At 44.2% G+C, this 17,685-nt stretch overlaps 1 protein-coding gene across 1 annotated transcript; it reads left to right on the top strand.

Annotated features, from left to right (window-relative positions):
• The first annotated feature begins 10,866 nt into the window (after positions 1–10,866).
• LOC119268718 (RNA polymerase II transcriptional coactivator KELP-like) lies at positions 10,867–13,380 on the top strand. Its single transcript, XM_037550416.1, has 3 exons — positions 10,867–11,269; positions 11,354–11,459; positions 13,019–13,380. Exons 1-3 carry the CDS (start codon positions 10,895–10,897, stop codon positions 13,108–13,110), a joined length of 573 nt encoding a protein of 190 aa, XP_037406313.1. The 5' UTR covers positions 10,867–10,894; the 3' UTR covers positions 13,111–13,380.
• The last annotated feature ends 4,305 nt before the right edge of the window (positions 13,381–17,685 follow it).

Raw genomic sequence — 17,685 nt, 5'->3', positions numbered from 1 at the left:
ACGAACTATGAAGAAGCGATGGTGAGCCCAGATTCCGCAAAATGGCTTGAAGCCATGAAATCTGAGATGGGATCCATGTATGAGAACAAAGTATGGACTTTGGTTGACTTGCCCGATGATCGGCAAGCAATTGAGAATAAATGGATCTTCAAGAAGAAGACTGATGCTGACGGTAATATTACTGTCTACAAAGCTCGACTTGTCGCAAAAGGTTTTCGACAAGTTCAAGGGATTGACTACGATGAGACCTTCTCACCCGTAGCGATGCTTAAGTCTGTCCGAATCATGTTAGCAATTGCCGCATTTTATGATTATGAAATTTGGCAGATCGATGTAAAAACCGCATTCCTGAATGGATTTCTGGAAGAAGAGTTGTATATGATGCAACCAGAAGGTTTTATCGATCCAAAGGGAGCTAACAAAGTGTGCAAGCTCCAGCGATCCATATATGGACTGGTGCAAGCCTCTCGGAGTTGGAATAAACGCTTTGATAGTGTGATCAAAGCATTTGGGTTTGTACAGACTTTTGGAGAAGCCTGTATTTACAAGAAAGTGAGTGGGAGCTCTGTAGCATTTCTGATATTATATGTGGATGACATATTACTAATCGGAAATGATATAGAATTTCTGGATAGCATAAAGGGATACTTGAATAAGAGTTTTTCAATGAAAGACCTCAGTGAGGCTGCTTACATATTGGGCATTAAGATCTATAGAGATAGATCAAGACGCTTGATAGGAATTTCACAAAGCACATACCTTGACAAAGTTTTGAAGAAGTTCAAAATGGATCAAGCAAAGAAAGGGTTCTTGCCTGTGTTACAAGGTGTGAAATTGAGTAAGACTCAATGCCCGACCACTGCAGAAGATAGAGAGAAAATGAAAGATGTTCCCTATGCTTCAGCCATAGGCTCTATCATGTATGCAATGCTGTGTACCAGACCTGATGTGTGCCTTGCTATAAGTTTAGCAGGGAGGTACCAAAGTAATCCAGGAGTGGATCGCTGGACAGCGGTCAAGAACATCCTGAAGTACCTGAAAAGGACTAAGGATATGTTTCTCGTATATGGAGGTGACAAAGAGCTCATCGTAAATGGTCACGTTGATGCAAGCTTTGACACTGATCCAGACGATTCTAAATCGCAAACCGGATACGTGTTTACATTAAACGGTGGAGCTGTCAGTTGGTGCAGTTCTAAACAAAGCGTCGTGGTGGGATCTACATGTGAAGCGGAGTACATAGCTGCTTCAGAAGCAGCAAACGAAGGAGTCTGGATGAAGGAGTTCATATCCGATCTAGGTGTCATACCTAGTGCATCGGGTCCAATGAAAATCTTTTGTGACAATACTGGTGCAATTGCCTTGGCAAAGGAATCCAGATTTCACAAGAGAACCAAGCACATCAAGAGACGCTTCAATTCCATTCGGGATCTAGTCCAGGTGGGAAACATAGAGATTTGCAAGATACATACGGATCTGAATGTAGCAGACCCGTTGACTAAGCCTCTTCCACGAGCAAAACATGATCAGCACCAAGACTCCATGGGTGTTAGAATCATTACTGTGTAATCTAGATTATTGACTCTAGTGCAAGTGGGAGACTGAAGGAAATATGCCCTAGAGGCAATAATAAAGTTATTATTTATTTCCTTATATCATGATAAATGTTTATTATTCATGCTAGAATTGTATTAACCGGAAACATAATACATGTGTGAATACATAGACAAACAGAGTGTCACTAGTATGCCTCTACTTGACTAACTTGTTAATCAAAGATGGTTATGTTTCCTGACCATAGACAAAGAGTTGTTATTTGATTAACGGGATCACATCATTAGTTGAATGATCTGATTGACATGACCCATTTCATTAGCTTAGCACCCGATCAGTTAGTATGTTGCTATTGCTTTCTTCATGACTTATACATGTTCCTATGACTATGAGATTATGCAACTCCCGTTTACCGGAGGAACACTTTGTGTGCTACCAAACGTCACAACGTAGCTGGGTGATTATAAAGGAGCTCTACAGGTGTCTCCAAAGGTACATGTTGGGTTGGCGTATTTCGAGATTAGGATTTGTCACTCCGATTGTCGAAGAGGTATCTCTGGGCCCTCTCGGTAACGCACATCACATAAAGCCTTGCAAGCATTGCAACTAATGTGTTAGTTGTGAGATGATGTATTACGGAACGAGTAAAGAGACTTGCCGGTAACGAGATTGAACTAGGTATTGGATACCGACGATCGAATCTCGGGCAAGTAACATACCGATGACAAAGGGAACAACGTATGTTGTTATGCGGTCAGACCGATAAAGATCTTCATAGAATATGTAGGAGCCAATATGGGCATCCAGGTCCCGCTATTGGTTATTGACCGGAGACGTGTCTTGGTCATGTCTACATTGTTCTCGAACCGTAGGGTCCGCATGCTTAAAGTTACGATGATAGTTTCATTATGAGTTTATGTATTTTGATGTACCGAAGGTTGTTCGGAGTCCCGGATGTGATCACGGACATGACGAGGAGTCTCGAAATGGTCGAGACATAAAGATCAATATATTGGAAGCCTATATTTGGACATCGGAAGCGTTCCGGGTGAAATCGGCATTTTACCGGAGTACCGAGGGGTTACCGGAACCCCCCGGGGGGTTATTGGGCCTACATGGGCCTTGAGGGAGAAGAGAGAAGGAGGCAGGAGGTGGCCACACACCCCTCCCCTTCCTAGTCCGAATAGGACAAGGGAAGGGGGCGGCGCCCCCCCTTTCCTTCCCCTCTTCCTCCTCTTTCCCCCCTTCTCCTTCTCCAACTAGGAAAGAAGGGAGTCCTACTCCCGATGGGAGTAGGACTCCCCCCTGGCACGCCCCTCCTTGGCCGGCCGCCCCCTCCCCTTGGCTCCTTTATATACGGGGGCAGGGGGCACCCTAGGACACACAAGGTGATCTTCGTGATCGTTCCTTAGCCGTGTGCGGTGCCCCCCTCCACAATATTACACCTCGGTCATATTGTAGCGGTGCTTAGGCGAAGCCCTGCGACGGTTGAACATCAAGATCGTCACCACGCCGTCGTGCTGACGGAACTCCTCCCCGAAGCTTTGCTGGATCGGAGCCCGGGGTGCGTCATCGAGCTGTACGTGTGTCAAGAACTCGGAGGTGCCGGAGTAACGATGCTTGGATCGGTTGGACCGGGAAGACGTACGGCTACTTCCTCTACGTTGCGTCAACGCTTCCACTTCGGTCTACGAGGGTACGTAGACAACATTCTCCCCTCTCGTTGCTATGCATCACCATGATCTTGCGTGTGCGTAGGAATTTTTTTGAAATTACTACGTTCCCCAACACTTTTAACTTGGCAGAGTCATATTGGTTGCATCTTTCATGTGGTGTCTAGCTTGCATTGCTTCTTATTTGCTGGAATGGTTTCTGCTTAGTTTACACAAACAGTTGTGAACATGCAATGCCGTCTTGTTTTTCGTACATATTCCATCCTGGTATCATGTGTTTGCCTTACATCAAAGTAGTGATTGTCAGTATCATGCATGAATAAGTTCTGAAGAGACAATTTTATTGCTTTTTCTTGTCGGTTTTACTTGACAATTCAAAATCAATAAAGCGGAAGGAAGTTAGCAAGGCAGCGGATAAAGGTGCTCCTTCCGAACGGAGGGCCTCTACAGTTTCTACTCCTCCACACCCCCAAGATGATTTCCAAGACAACACATGCATAGACACTCAACAAAGTTGTGTTTATGATGAGCACGTCTCCCCTAGTGCAGCATCACCGGTGCTCCCTCTAACTTGGCACTGTTATATATGGTTGCATGTTATGTGTGATGTCTAGCTTGTATTGCTTCTAATTTTGTTGAATTCCATCTGCTTACTTTACACATTACACTTGAGTAAGACATGTGTTCCTGTTTCTAGAACATACAATATCTGTCTATCACACCATGTTCTTACATCATATTACTACTGTTGCGTAACCTGCAACAATCACTTATCATAAGACACGTTTGACTTCGGAGTGTGATATAGGTTACATCTCACATTCTTTTCTAGCTTGTACTACTAATTTGTTGAAATGGCACTTATGACGAGACATTTTTAACTTGGTAGAGTAATATTCGTTGCATCTTTCATATGGTTTCTACCTTTCATTGCTTCTAATTTGTTGAAATTCCTTCTCCTTAGTTTACACATCATAAGCTCTGAATATGCAATGCTGTGAATATGCAATGGCACTAATGACGAGAGACCTCTAACATGGTAGTGTGATGTTGTTTGCATTTTGCATATGATTTATTTCTTGTACTGCTTCACATTTGTTTAAACGCCATTTATGATGAGACACTGTTAACTTGGCAGAGCGATATTTGTAGCATCTTTCATATGGTGTCTACCTTCCATTGCATTGCTTCTAATTTGGTGAAATGTCTTCTTCTTAGTTTACACATCATAGTTCTGGTTATCTCTTCCGTCCTGTTTTTCATACATATTACATCCTCCTATCATGTGGTTGTCTAACATCAAAGTTCAGTTCGTCTGCATCACGCATCAATTTGTTCTGAAGAACTAAATTTTTATTCGTTTTTCTTGTCGGCTTGACTTAACATGGCACAGACAAAGAGGAAGAAACACAGAATGGCAGGGAATGAGAAGCGGATGAATCCTGCAGATTCTGCTGGTACTGATGGTGCAATAGAAGGTCAAAGTCCAGCAGAAAATTATACAAACACGACATCCCATGCTACACGAGTTGCAAAAAAAGACAAACAGAAACAAATAACTGCCACCAAACAAGCAGAGACAACCCTAGTTCTTGCAACACCTACCACAGTACTACCAGCTTCACGACGTACTCATTCCCAAGCTCCCTTGCCACCTGACACTACTTCCCAAGCACTCTTGACACAAGACGAGTTGGCAATATCGGATGAACCTTGTGAGCTTCAACAGCAAGAAGGTAGTTGCTGGAGTCAAGTTACAGTTGCATGCTTCTTTATATGTAGTCTCACAGTTTGATGTACACTAACACTTCCTATGTTTGTTGTTGGACTAGCACCTAGGCGCAAGAGGAAACAAACATCAGAGATAATGCTCGATAGGTTAACTAAATCTAGAGGAGGAAGAATGGAGATCCGTTTTGTGGCAGGTTTAAAAAGGCCACGTGATGCTACAGAGTCAGCCAAGTTAGTATCAGAGGCAGCGGTTGCTGTTAGGTGTCATGTACGTATCCTCCCAACATGGATTCAGTACAGGAATGACAAAGACGAAACCCAGTTCAACACCTTCCTCGACCATTTATCTGTAAGTATGGTTATGTATGGAAACTAGTAATATCGTCTTGCTCTGTCCAATACTTTCTAGGTTGCTGATATTGAGACTCCCATAATTTTCAACATATGAGGTTCAAGTTGGATAGCCAAGATGATCCAACCAGACAAGCTTGCACCCATGTTTTCAAGTCTGCTCTGCGACAGTATCGGTATAACTTGAGGAAAACTCACTTTGAAGGCAAGGTTAACAGTGAACTTGCCCAAACATCTCCAGTGGAAAATATATCTGATGAAGACTGGAGAGGCCTCGTTAAACACTGGTCCGATCCGAAGTATCAGGTACATTATATATATGTCATCAGATCACATGTTGAAGTCCTATTTACGCATGTGCCATACAAATCTATCTTCTTGTAGGTGAACTGTTCAAAGAACAAGGCCAACCGTACGAAAGTGAAATTCCAACAGACGACAGGATCTCGTAGCTATATTGCACACTGCGAGGCTCTTGTAATTAGCTGTTGTTTCACTCTTTTCACTGTACCATATTATCAGATCTATATTGACTTGTTCCAAATGCAGAGGAAAGCCCGCAAGGACCAAAAAGTACTTGAACCAAATGCTGTGGAAATCTTCAAGGACTGTCACACCAGCAAGAAGAAGGGCATGACTACACCAGTCAAAGCCGCTATTGTAAGTCCTTAATCCTCATGCCTTTTAACTACTACTTACTCTGACTTGTGCCTTGAACTGCATGGTTTGCAGCCAATGTCTATTACTCTTTTCAATTTTACACACAATTGTCTTAGCGTATCATTGCACCTTACAAGGTTTAAAAGAGAGGAGTGATGTTCCTTTGATCTTGACCCGTAATCTAGTTCCGTGCTGGACTTGCCCACACAACGTTACAATTGCTTGTTTGTCTGTTCTCAGTTGTTTTGTGATATGAATGACATCATACTATGCTTACCGTATTATAAACTTCATCTCTTCATCCTTAGCCCTCAATACAATGTGAAGAAATATACAATACATTAGCGATGGTACATGGTCATATGTTTGGTACCTGGTTTTATTATGTACTTTGCAATAAAATACAACTAATATTTTACATGGGTTCACCAGAATAAGTTCTGTATATAGACCAAAGCTTTTTTGTTTGCTTTTGCTGCCTCCTTAATATCTTCTATTCTGGTACTACTAATGTAAAACCTCAACTTTTCAGCGAGCTATGGAAAAAATGGTGGAACCGCCATCTTCTGAAGGTGGCGAGGCAACTATAACCGCAATGTCAGCTCTTGCTGCAGTGGGTCAGTATCTGTCCACTAACAGTGCCAAAAGCACGTTCCTACGTAATACTGGGTTGGTTGTTAAGGCAATATCGTCCAAACTGCCTCATGATCAAGATATGCAAGCTCAAAGCAATGTTGTATCTGCGCTCCAGACACAAGTCCATTACCTAACAGAGACCCTTTATGAAACAAGGAGAAACATTGCTCAATGTCGTCAAGATATGCATGGTTTTGAAACCAGACTATCAAACATTTGCTATGTTGTTCAGGAGCCTAGGGGAAATGAAGGCGAGGGTTATGGTGCTCCATCGGACAATACAACATGAAAACGTAACAGTCAGGTCAAATGAACTGAGCTTCTGAACTTCTCGTGGTGCATTTATCTGCTAGACTGTTAAGTTTTATGCCAACCTTCCTTTTGTTATATAGTTGTAATTTGTTTTGGTGCGATACAAAATGTATTCTTAACGTGCAGCCACCGCCTGAAGAAAACATCAAGCCATTTTTGTATAGTGTAGGGTGTTCCCTATATTTGCACTGGTGGCGATCTTTGATGCCGAGTGGATGTAATCTGTACAATCGCCTTAATAGCCTAGCGTTAGTTTCGGCCTTATTTATTTCCTAGTCTTCTTTTTCCCTAGTTTGCTAGTGGCCGCAACTACCATGGGCCATATACGGGCCGTAGGATCCATGGGTCTCCTACGGGCCGTCGATAAATGGGCCTGTAATCGGTGGGCCTCGGGCCGTCGGATAAATGTGTCTACATGGGCCATAATCGGGCATAATTGGTATCGGCCCAGCACGGTAACAGGCCGTAGGACAGCAAAGGCTTAATTCTGTCACAGGCATAACGGGTCGTTAATGGGCCAGAATATAGGACGGGCTGGAAACGGCGCATGGGTTAACAGGCCAGAAACGGGCCGACTCTTGCCATGGGCCAATTTTGGCCCATTAGGGTAACAGGCCAGTAACGGGCCGACTCTTGCCATGGGCCGAATTTGGCCCATTAGTGGAATAGGCCAGTAACGGGCCGACTCTTGCCATGGGCCGAATTTGGCCCATTAGGGGAACAGGCCAGTAACGGGCCGGAAGTAATCGAGGGCCGAAAAGGAGCCCAAGAACGTATGGGCCGTCAATAGGCCGAAAGCTAACACGGGCTGGAAACGGCCCATGTAAATCACGGGCCGTTAACGGGTATAAAGAAAATTACTGTTCATTATGGGCTAGAGTCACCGTGGGCCTGTAATGGGCCGAAAGATACGAAGGCCTCATATGGGCCGAAAGACGACGTGAGCCATACATGGGCCAAAAGTGAAATGGGCTGGTATTATATTCGATGGCCCACATGACGTTGTTGGGCCGATTTCCTTTAGGGCCTAACGGGCCGTGAGTTAACGGGCCGTAAAATGGGCTATTTGCGAAGAGACCGTTAACAGGCTTTTCATGGGCCAGCCCGTTAACTTTTGACCAAGTCAAAAGGGCCGGCTTTGTAAGCTAAATGGGTCACTGTTGGGCCGTGCCACGTGTCGACATATCATAGGCGCCTATCTGACCCACTGACGAGCTGACACGTGTTTCGTCCGGCCAATAAGAATTTTACACATGAAAATTTCCCATTGGTCGGGGCTGTTAACGGGTTATCGGATCCAAAACCCGACCCGATAGCTTAACGGTGTTCCGTTACGGTGGATGCCACGTGTCGGTCACCCTTGACGAAAGCACTTCTGTGACGCGCGATTTATCGTCATGGAAGTGGACACTTCCGTGATGATAATTTTGGTAATGTCATGGAACACTTCTACGACAGCATAGGTATGACTATCTTGATTCTGTCATAAATTTGTCATGGATGTACATGCATGACAAAAAAAGCGACCTACTGTAACAAACACGTATCATCACGGAAGTGTATTTTTTTGTAGTGTTACGAAGCAACTCATAAACTAGGGTTTAAGCTTCTGTCACTCTAGCAACCCATCATCTACTTATTACTTCCCAATGCCTTCCTCTAGGCCCAAACAATGGTGAAGTGTCATGTAGTCGACGTTCACATAACACCATTAGAGGAAAGACAACATACATCTCATCAAAATATCGAACGAATACCAAATTCACATGACTACTTATAGCAAGACTTCTCCCATGTCCTCAGGGACAAACGTAACTACTCACAAAATCATATTCATGTTCATAATTAGAGGGGTATTAATATGCATAAAGGATCTGAACATATGATCTTCCATCAAATAAACCAATTAGCATCGACTACAAGGAGTAATCAACACTACTAGCAACCCACAGGTACCAATCTGAGGCTTTGGGACAAAGATTGGATACAAGAGATGAACAAGGGTTTTAGAGGAGATGGTGCTGGTGAAGATGTTGATGGATATTGATCCTGTCCGGATGAGAGGATCGTTGGTGATGACGATGGCGATGATTTCCTCTTCCTGGAGAGAAGTTTCACGGCAGAATAGCTCTGTCGGAGCCTTAGATTGGTTCCGCCTCGTGGCGGCGGAGTTTCTTCCCAGAAGCTTGCTTCTGATTTTTTCGAGGGTAAAAGACTTCATATAGCAGAAGATGGGCACCGGAGGCCTGCCAGGGGGCCCACGAGGCAGGGGGCACGCCCAGGGGGTAGGACGCGCCCCCACCCTCGTGGCCAGGGTGTGAGCCCCCTCTGGTGGATTCTTTTGCCAGTATTTCTTATTAATTCCAAAACGTGCCTCCGTGAAGTTTCAGGACTTTTGGAGCTGTGCAGAATAGGTCTCTAATATTTGCTCTTTTTCCAACCCAGAATTCCAGCTGCCGGCATTCTTCCTCTTCATGTAAACCTTGTAAAATAAGAGAGAAAAGACATAAGTATTGTGACATAACGTGTAATAACAGCCCATAGTGCAATAAATATTGATATAAAAGCATGATGCAAAATGAATGTATCAGGAGGCAATGGCTTAACGGGGGAGCTCTGTCTCACTGCTTGCACACCTTGCAACAACGTGCAGCTCGCCAGAGAAGCTCGTTAGCGCGCATGCTAGTTGGCAACGAGCGCCGGTGGTGGTAGTCAGAGCAACACGGTGAGGCGGCAACTCGACGGGTGTTGGGCAGTCAAAGCAGTGCGGGGAGGCGGCAGACTCAACGAGAGCTTGGCAGGAGCACGAGAGGTGACTTGTATGATCCAGATCCTACAACAGAGTCGTTGTGATGAGAGAGATTGCAACAACGGGCTAGTTAAAAAAAATTAGTAGTGGTGACCATGGGCATGATGCGTGTAGAGAAAGCGACGGACGCGAGGTTGTGTTTCCGCTGGGTGATTTATAGGGCAAACCCTATTTGACGCTGCAGGCGCCGGTTAATGTGCATATCGTTAACGGGCGCCTACAGCGCACACCACCTCCCCGCCAGCTAGGCCGGCCCGTATAATTTTTTTTCTGATTTGTTTAATCGCAAAAATAATGCGCTTCTGGTGAATCAAACTACAGACCTTCCTTATGTTAACACGCAACGTTTACCAACCCGCCACCAAACCGAATCAAGTAGCAACGTTTTCCTTCTTTTATTCTTTCCTTTTTTTCTGTTTTATCATTTTCCTTTTTCTTTCCTTTTCCCTTTGTTTTTGAATTTTGATGTACTGTTTACAAATTCGATGAACTTTTTTCTAATTTGAAGATTTTTTGTCAAATCCGCTGAACCTTTTTCAAAATCGATGAATTTTTTTTCAAAATCGATGAACTTTTTTTCAGATTTGATGAGCTTTTTTCAATTATGATGAACTTTTTGAATTATGATGAACTATATTCAAATTTGATGAATTTTTTTTCAGATTTGATGAACTTTTTTTCAAAATCGATGAACTTTTATTGAAAATTAATGAACTCTTTCTATTTTTGTGAGTTTTTTCTTTTAAATTCGTCAACCTTTTTTTAACCAGTGAACTTTTTTTTTGTGAAAGATTTTTTAATTCCTAATTTTTCTAATAACTTACGCATGTTTTCTAAACAGTCAACAGTCAACCGGCTAGACTGGTTAATTGGTGAAACATTTTCCCATATTAGTGAACTTGTTTTCTTTCAAATAGCGTTGATGGGATAGTTCTTAAGTAGTGCGCGCTGCAATCAATAACTAGTGGGCGAATGGTGCAGTGGTATCCATTCTCTTGCGCGAGCGTTGTATCCATTCTGTGCGCTACGGGTCGGCCCACTAGTTTTCCTGTGAGCGCCAGTTCGCTTCGGGGGCCCGGTATGCGCAGAATAATCCAGTAACGGAATCTGACATTCACGGCCTGATACATCATCGGCCCGTAGCGGAGGGGCCTCTCCGGGCGTGGACATGGACGAGAAGACGCAGGATAAAGTGGAGGCGGCGGTGCTGGAGATCCTGCGGGGCTCCAACGTGGAGTCCCTGACGGAGTACAAAGTCCGCACCGCCGCCGCCGACCGCCTCGGCATCGACCTCGACCTCCCCCTCCACAAGCGCTTCGTGCGACGCCTCGTGGAGGACTACCTCAAGTCCCTCGCCGAAGAAGAAGACGAGAAGCAGAAGGGCGGCTCCCGCAAGGAGGGGAAAAAGAAACAGCAGCGTCAGGAGGAGGAAGAGCAGGAAGAGGATGAGGAGAAGGAGGGGGAAGAGGAGGAGGAGGAGGAGGACAAGGGAGGTGAAGGAAAGAAGGAGTTCGACGATAATGGAGACCTCATCCTCTGCCGCGTGAGTTTAACTGTTCTCGCCTAAACATTGCTAGGGTTTAGTGCCGGGGCTAGGGTTTACGGTGCGATTTGTTTGCGTTTGCAGCTGTCGAAGAACAGGAGGGTGACGCTGCAGGAGTTTAAGGGCAAAACGCTGGTGTCGATCCGCGAGTACTACTTCAAGGACGGCAAGGAACTGCCCACCTCCAAAGGTGCTGCAAATCTCACAGTTTTTCTTGAGCTCGAGGATTGGATTTCTGCTCGAATCCCAGATTTGATTTTGTTTTTGCTCAGTTCGAATGGCCTTTCGTCTTGGTATATTCACAGTTATGACAAACCTGCTAGTTACGGCGACCTTGCAGCAATGTCGATTTGGTTGGGTTTTGTTTCAGGTTTCAGTCTTTGCAGGAAAGGGTGCATCAGTTGCCTGAAATCCACACTATCAGATTATGTCAAAACTGAAACACTTTATTGTCATTTTGTTTGCCATGTTCATCTGTTCATTAGCCTAATGCATTCCACTTGCAAGTGGTGGACAGTATACCAGCGTTGAGGGGGAGTGTACCTTCGACTTAATGCGGCCATTAGCCTTGTACAAAGTCCCACCGTGTAAATTGTGTGGGACTTGCGAATACCATTATTTATTGAAACCAATTCTCTGTTGTCATTTTACCTGTGGCTACAAGTTATGCCATAAACTTAGCTTGTACAAAGTCCCCCTGTGTAAATTGTGCGGGACTTGCGAATATGGGTATTTATTGAAACCAATTTCTCTGTTGTCATTTTTACCTGTGGCTATTAGTTATGCCATAAAGATCCTGTATTGATCAAACTATGTAGCACTGTGCAATTTGTCCATTGGTCACTGCTTGGCTATGATTAGTGTGCCTTCTCTTTTTCTATTGCTGCTGCAGAGCAACTGATATGGTGATATGGGTGCTCATTAGCCTCCGACGCTGGTTATTCTCTATCTAGCAATTCAGATCAGTAGTTCTGTCTATGACATCTGTATTAAGTTCAGCTTTCATGCTTTATGGAAGTCTATATGTACTTTAGTTTGAAGCTGTTGCAGTAGTTGTTCTTGTAAAATAGTCGCTGACCAAGAAATGATGCTCTCATAGAGGATAACTAGCTTGTCCAATATTTGAGTAGATTTAGTGATTAGATCTTACGCAAGAGTAGGTTCATGTATCTGTGCTGATTTAACTCTATTAAAATGGTTAGCCAAATTTTGTTTCGTGGAATGAACACTTGAATTCAGCACAGCATACTAGCTGTTGTATTCATGTAGTTTACTCCTTAGGTTTACAAACCAGTTGATAATGGTTTCCTTTGTCATGTTGCTCTTGGAGTTCCTTCTATACTGTCCACAGTCTGAAGCGGTTGGTGAATTTTATTTAGCATTTCAATCTTATTCATGTGGCACTCAAGAATAAGCAATTGCGAGTCTATTACAATCCCTTGCTGTATGTTTACTGAAGGGGTTAGATCCTGGTGAATGTTTCACATGAGACATCCTCCTGTTGCAAACATGTTGATACTAATACCTTTGTTGCTTTCAGTTCTTAATTTATGTCTTGCATTGAACTATATACATTCATATTGGAGTTTGATATGTCCCATGTGTATTACGTCATCCTCTTTCTTGATTGGCATTCACATGGAAGTGCTGAATAATTTGGGTGTTTGTAGCTGCTGCTGCTTTGTGTTATGTTATTTTTCGTCCGTGTACACAGTCCATTTCTTATGCTGACGTGCTGCTTAAATGCAGGGATGAGTATGACGGTCGAGCAGTGGGAGACATTCAGCAAATCAGTACCTGCAATAGAAGACGCCATCAAAACACTTGGAGAATCAGATTGAAAGGATGCCACAAAAACCTAAAAATCTCGACCCTCGTTCTGGACCTCTGCAAGTAGAGTAGTCCATGGGTGCTCTGAGTACTCCATGGGGCTACTAGAGTTCATCTGGACTTGTATAAAGCTTCTCCCTTAGTCAAGGTACCGTACCTACTGATGCGTGCTGGGTAGACAGTTTGGGTGTGTTCGCGAACTAGTTCTCCGCCGGTATGGTGGACCGAAGTTTCATCGCTGTGCCATGTGATCTCGTGCTGTTTAATTGTCCTTTCTGATAGCGTATGGATATGACGGGCCCTTAAGGCTATCGTTGTGAGAGAGTAGGACAATTGCTGAAAGCCGCGTTTTTGGCTCAAGTTAAATCAGGGATCTTGATGTTCACACATCAAAATCTTCTAACAGTTTGGATTTTGTAAGTGAGCACGGAAACGGAAATTTCTACGCGGTCGTGCTGCTGCTGCAGGGAAAGCATACATGAACACGTACAGGAAGGACCTGAGAGGATAATAGACTTGTGTTTCGGCTTGAACATGGAGGACTCACAGTGAGACCAGGACAGGAAGTATCTATCGTAATATTGCACAAGATAGTACGTGACTGACGCCGCGGCTGTAGATCCACGTAGGTACTCTCTCCGTCCTAAAATAAGCGTTTCAACTTTAATACAACTTTATACTCCCTCCGTTCCTAAATATAAGTCTTTTTAGACATTTCAAATGGACTACATTTCAAATGGACTACAACATACAGATGTATGTAGACATATTTTAAAGTGTAGATTCACTCATTTTGCTCCGTATGTAGTCACTTGTTGGAATCTCTAAAAAGACTTATATTTGAAAACGGAGGGAGTACTACTAATTAGTACAACTTTATACTAAAATAAATGTGATCTAAAATGTATTTTAATGTTAGATACATCAATCTGAGCAACAACTGGATCGGAGTCCAAAAGTAAGCTACAGTTGACAAGCCAAATAAGCCTCGATTTGCTTTTCAATGCCGCATGCTTTTCTTGTGTGCTGCATATCTCCATCACAGTGACGCACAGAGGCCACTTCGTCCCTCGTGATTAAAACTCCAGGATCGTCTTGTCTGTAGTGTCTGTTATCAGCTTGTAAACCCTAAACTGCTGAAAGCCGTCGTTGCGAGTGAGTAGGACAACTGCCGAAAGCCGTCGTTTTCGGCTCAAGTTAAATCAGGGATCTTGATGTTCACACATCGAAATCTTCTAACAGCTCGAATTTTGGAACTCTTGGCTCACGGAAACGGAAATTTCTACGCGGCCGTGCTGCTGCTGCAGGGAAAGCATACATGAACACCTACAGGAAGGACCTGAGAGGATAATAGACTTGTGTTTCGACTTGAACATGAAAGACTCACAGTGAGACCAGTACAGGAAGTATCTATCATAAAAGCATCTCCAGCAGTGACGCCAAAAGACGCGCGGGGTAAATTGTCACTTTAACGTTGTCACTTTAACGCGCGCGGGGCGTTTTCGCGCGCTCTAGTGATGGCAGGAAAGTAGCGCACGCGAAAAACGATTGCACGTGCGGGGAAAAGGCGACAGCTCGCGCGCTAGATTTGGCGCGCTGCTTCCGGCGCGCCTATAAATTGCGACGCTCACCACACGGCCTCCACATTGCTACGCGCGCTCTCCCCGCTCCCTCTGCCGCTTCTCTGCCGCTTCCTCGCCGCTTCCTCGCCCCGCCACCACCGTGCCACCATGCCGCCGCGCCGCCGGGGACCGTCTGGCTACCGCGGCGTCCGCGAGCGCCACGGCGGCACCTACTACGCAGAGGTCCGGTCCGGCGACGTTCGGCTCGGCCTCGGCATGTTCGGGACCGCGCACAAGGCCGCCCGTGCGTACAACGCGGTGGCGTGGCGCCCAGAGAGGCCTCCGTCGCAGATGAACTTCCGCGACGTCTACACACACGAGCAGGTGCAGGCCGTCGCCCCTCCGCCTCGTCTTATCACGGATCAGGACTGTGCGGAGCACCAACGGCGGCAGCGCCGCCTCCTCATCGCTGAGGAGGACGAACGAGCCATGGCGCAGTGGCGCCGGCGCCACCCGGAGGACGTCGCCAACGAGTGCGCCGACTGGGCGAAAAGGACGGCAAGGCGCCGCGCGGAGCGGGTGGACAGGCGTCGGCGGAAGGCACTGGAGATATCACAGTGCGATATCGTTGAAGCAGGTGGGGAGACGATCTTTGGGGATAATGGTCCTCGTTGGGATGACATTTGGCTCGATACCTCGGACAACACCGGCGAGGATGATGATGATGATAAGGACGACTCAGAGTAGGTTGTAGTTGCACCATAGTTTATCTAGTTGCACCGTAGTATGTAGTTGCACTGTACTCCCTCCGTTCCACAATGTAGCGCATATAGATTTTTCTAGAAGTCAAACTTTATAAACTTTGACCAAGTTTGTAGAGAAAATCATATACATCTAGAATACCAAATACGTGTGCTTAGATACATCACAACACATACTTTCATATTATATACATTTGGTATTGTAGATATAAATAGTTTTCTCTATAAACTTGGTCAAAGTTTATAAAGTTTGACTTTGTAGAAAATCTATATGCGCTACATTATGGAACGGAGGGAGTAGTTTTTATGTAGTTGCACCATAGTTTTATCTACCTATGCTATGAACTATGTAAAATATCTATGTATCGTTTTATCTATGATGAATTATGTATCGTTTTTATCTAAAAAATATGTATGCAACCAAGTCTAGAGTGTTCGTGCGAGAGCGTGCGCGCTAAATTTTAGCACGGCTGCTAGAGTCAACGCTGTCCGCCGCGTTTTTTTAGACGATGAACGCACTGCAAAGTACTTTTTAGCGTGTTGCGCGTTGGGCGATTGTTGGAGATGCTTTAATACTGCACAAGATAGTACTCTCCCCGTTCCACAATGTAGCGCATATAGATTTTTCTAAAAGTCAAACTTTATAAACTTTGACCAAGTTTGTAGAGAAAATCATATACATCTAGAATACCAAATACATGTGCTTAGATACATCACAAGACATATTTTCATATTATATACATTTAGTATTATAGATATAAATAGTTTTCTTTATAAACTTGGTCAAAGTTTATAAAGTTTGACTTTGTAGAAAATCTATATACGCTACGTTATGGAATGAAGGGAGTACGTGACTGACAGGCCGTGGCTGTAGATCTACGTAGCTCATTGGAAAAGAGAGCTTTACTATTTCTTGTAGGATTTTGCCACTGGTGGTACATAGGTACTCTCTTCGTCCTAAAATAAGCGTTTGAACTTTAATACAACTTTATACTAATTAGTACAACTTTATATTAAAATAAATGCGATCTAAAATGTATTTTAGTGTTAGATATATCAATCTGAGCAACAACTAATATGGATCGGAGTCCAAAAATAAGCTACACTTGACAAGCCAAATAAGCCTCGATTTGCTTTCTAATGCCGCATGCTTTTCTTGTGTGCTGCATATCTCCATCACATTGACGCACAGAGGCCACTTGGTCCCTCGTGATTAAAGGGCTGTTTGGTTCTAGGACTAGCATTGCCACACTTTGCCATACATTTTTGCCAAACTTGCCTAAGATTAGTTCATCAAAATGGGAGCCACAAGTTGGCAAGCCTAAAGGAATCTTGCCACACTTTTTGTGTCTATGTCATGTGAGGCCCAAGTATGGCTTGCCTAAGATGTGACTTGAACTAAACACTCATCTAAGTTGGTTAAACTTAACTAACCTTAGGTGTGGCAATCTTTGGCAAAGTTAGTTACAAACCAAACAGCCCCCAAAACTCCAGGATCGTCTTGTCTGTAGTGTCTGTTATCAACTTGTGCAGGATTCCGTTTGTGCAAAACTTGTGCAGGATTCAACAATGGAATATTGGAAGGCCAATCAGCAGGATAAATAGATGCACGACCTACTCCTCGGATCAAAGAAACTATAGTTATTAGTTTTCCATGGAAGAGCGCGAGCTTGAGGGGTCATTGTCCTTGCTCTACCTTAAAATTGCATGCTTAGATCTGAAATCTGGCGCGGATGAGAAGGAACCTCCATTTCTCCAAGCCTAGTAGTATATCTGAGCACTAGAGAGCCAAAGCAGGTGATCAAAATCATTTTCTTTTCCTTTTAACAAAGCTGATAAAAGGCTCCCGTGTTTCACGATCCCCCTAATCCTGAAGCCAGGACAAAGGACCAAGACGAATCAATTTCAGAGTTGCAGTGAATTTTTTAACGGTGTGCTACGGCGGGCTTACGCCGGGCTGAACCATTTTCATTATAAATAGGATTGAGATACAACGCAACGCATTGGGTACAAAAGATAGTACCCAACACAACACACACAAGAAGTTACAGAAGATACAGAGAGCAACAGAGACAGTAGAAGAAAGAACTAGGAGTGAAACGCGAGAAACAGCTAACACTGAGAACTTAGCACCCATCACTAGGTAGACCGAGAAGAGCGGAGATAGCTTTGTTGGACCAGTCGAAAGGAGATTCGGCACCGAGAAGACGAAGAGAAGAAGTCACCAGCTGCTTTGCAATCACTCTGCACCTTGAAGAGCTAG

This window comes from Triticum dicoccoides, chromosome 3A (assembly GCF_002162155.2).
Source record: "Triticum dicoccoides isolate Atlit2015 ecotype Zavitan chromosome 3A, WEW_v2.0, whole genome shotgun sequence".
Lineage (NCBI taxonomy): Eukaryota > Viridiplantae > Streptophyta > Magnoliopsida > Poales > Poaceae > Triticum > Triticum dicoccoides.
Note: the sequence above shows the minus strand (reverse complement) of the source record. Positions and strands in the feature narration are given on the sequence as shown.

Coding starts and splice junctions, on each gene's coding strand:
- LOC119268718 (XM_037550416.1), top strand. CDS start 10,895: ATGGACGAGAAGACGCAGGATAAAGTGGAGGCGGCGGTGCTGGAGATC. Junction 11,270..11,353: donor GAGACCTCATCCTCTGCCGC/GTGAGTTTAACT, acceptor TTGCGTTTGCAG/CTGTCGAAGAACAGGAGGGT. Junction 11,460..13,018: donor GGAACTGCCCACCTCCAAAG/GTGCTGCAAATC, acceptor GCTTAAATGCAG/GGATGAGTATGACGGTCGAG.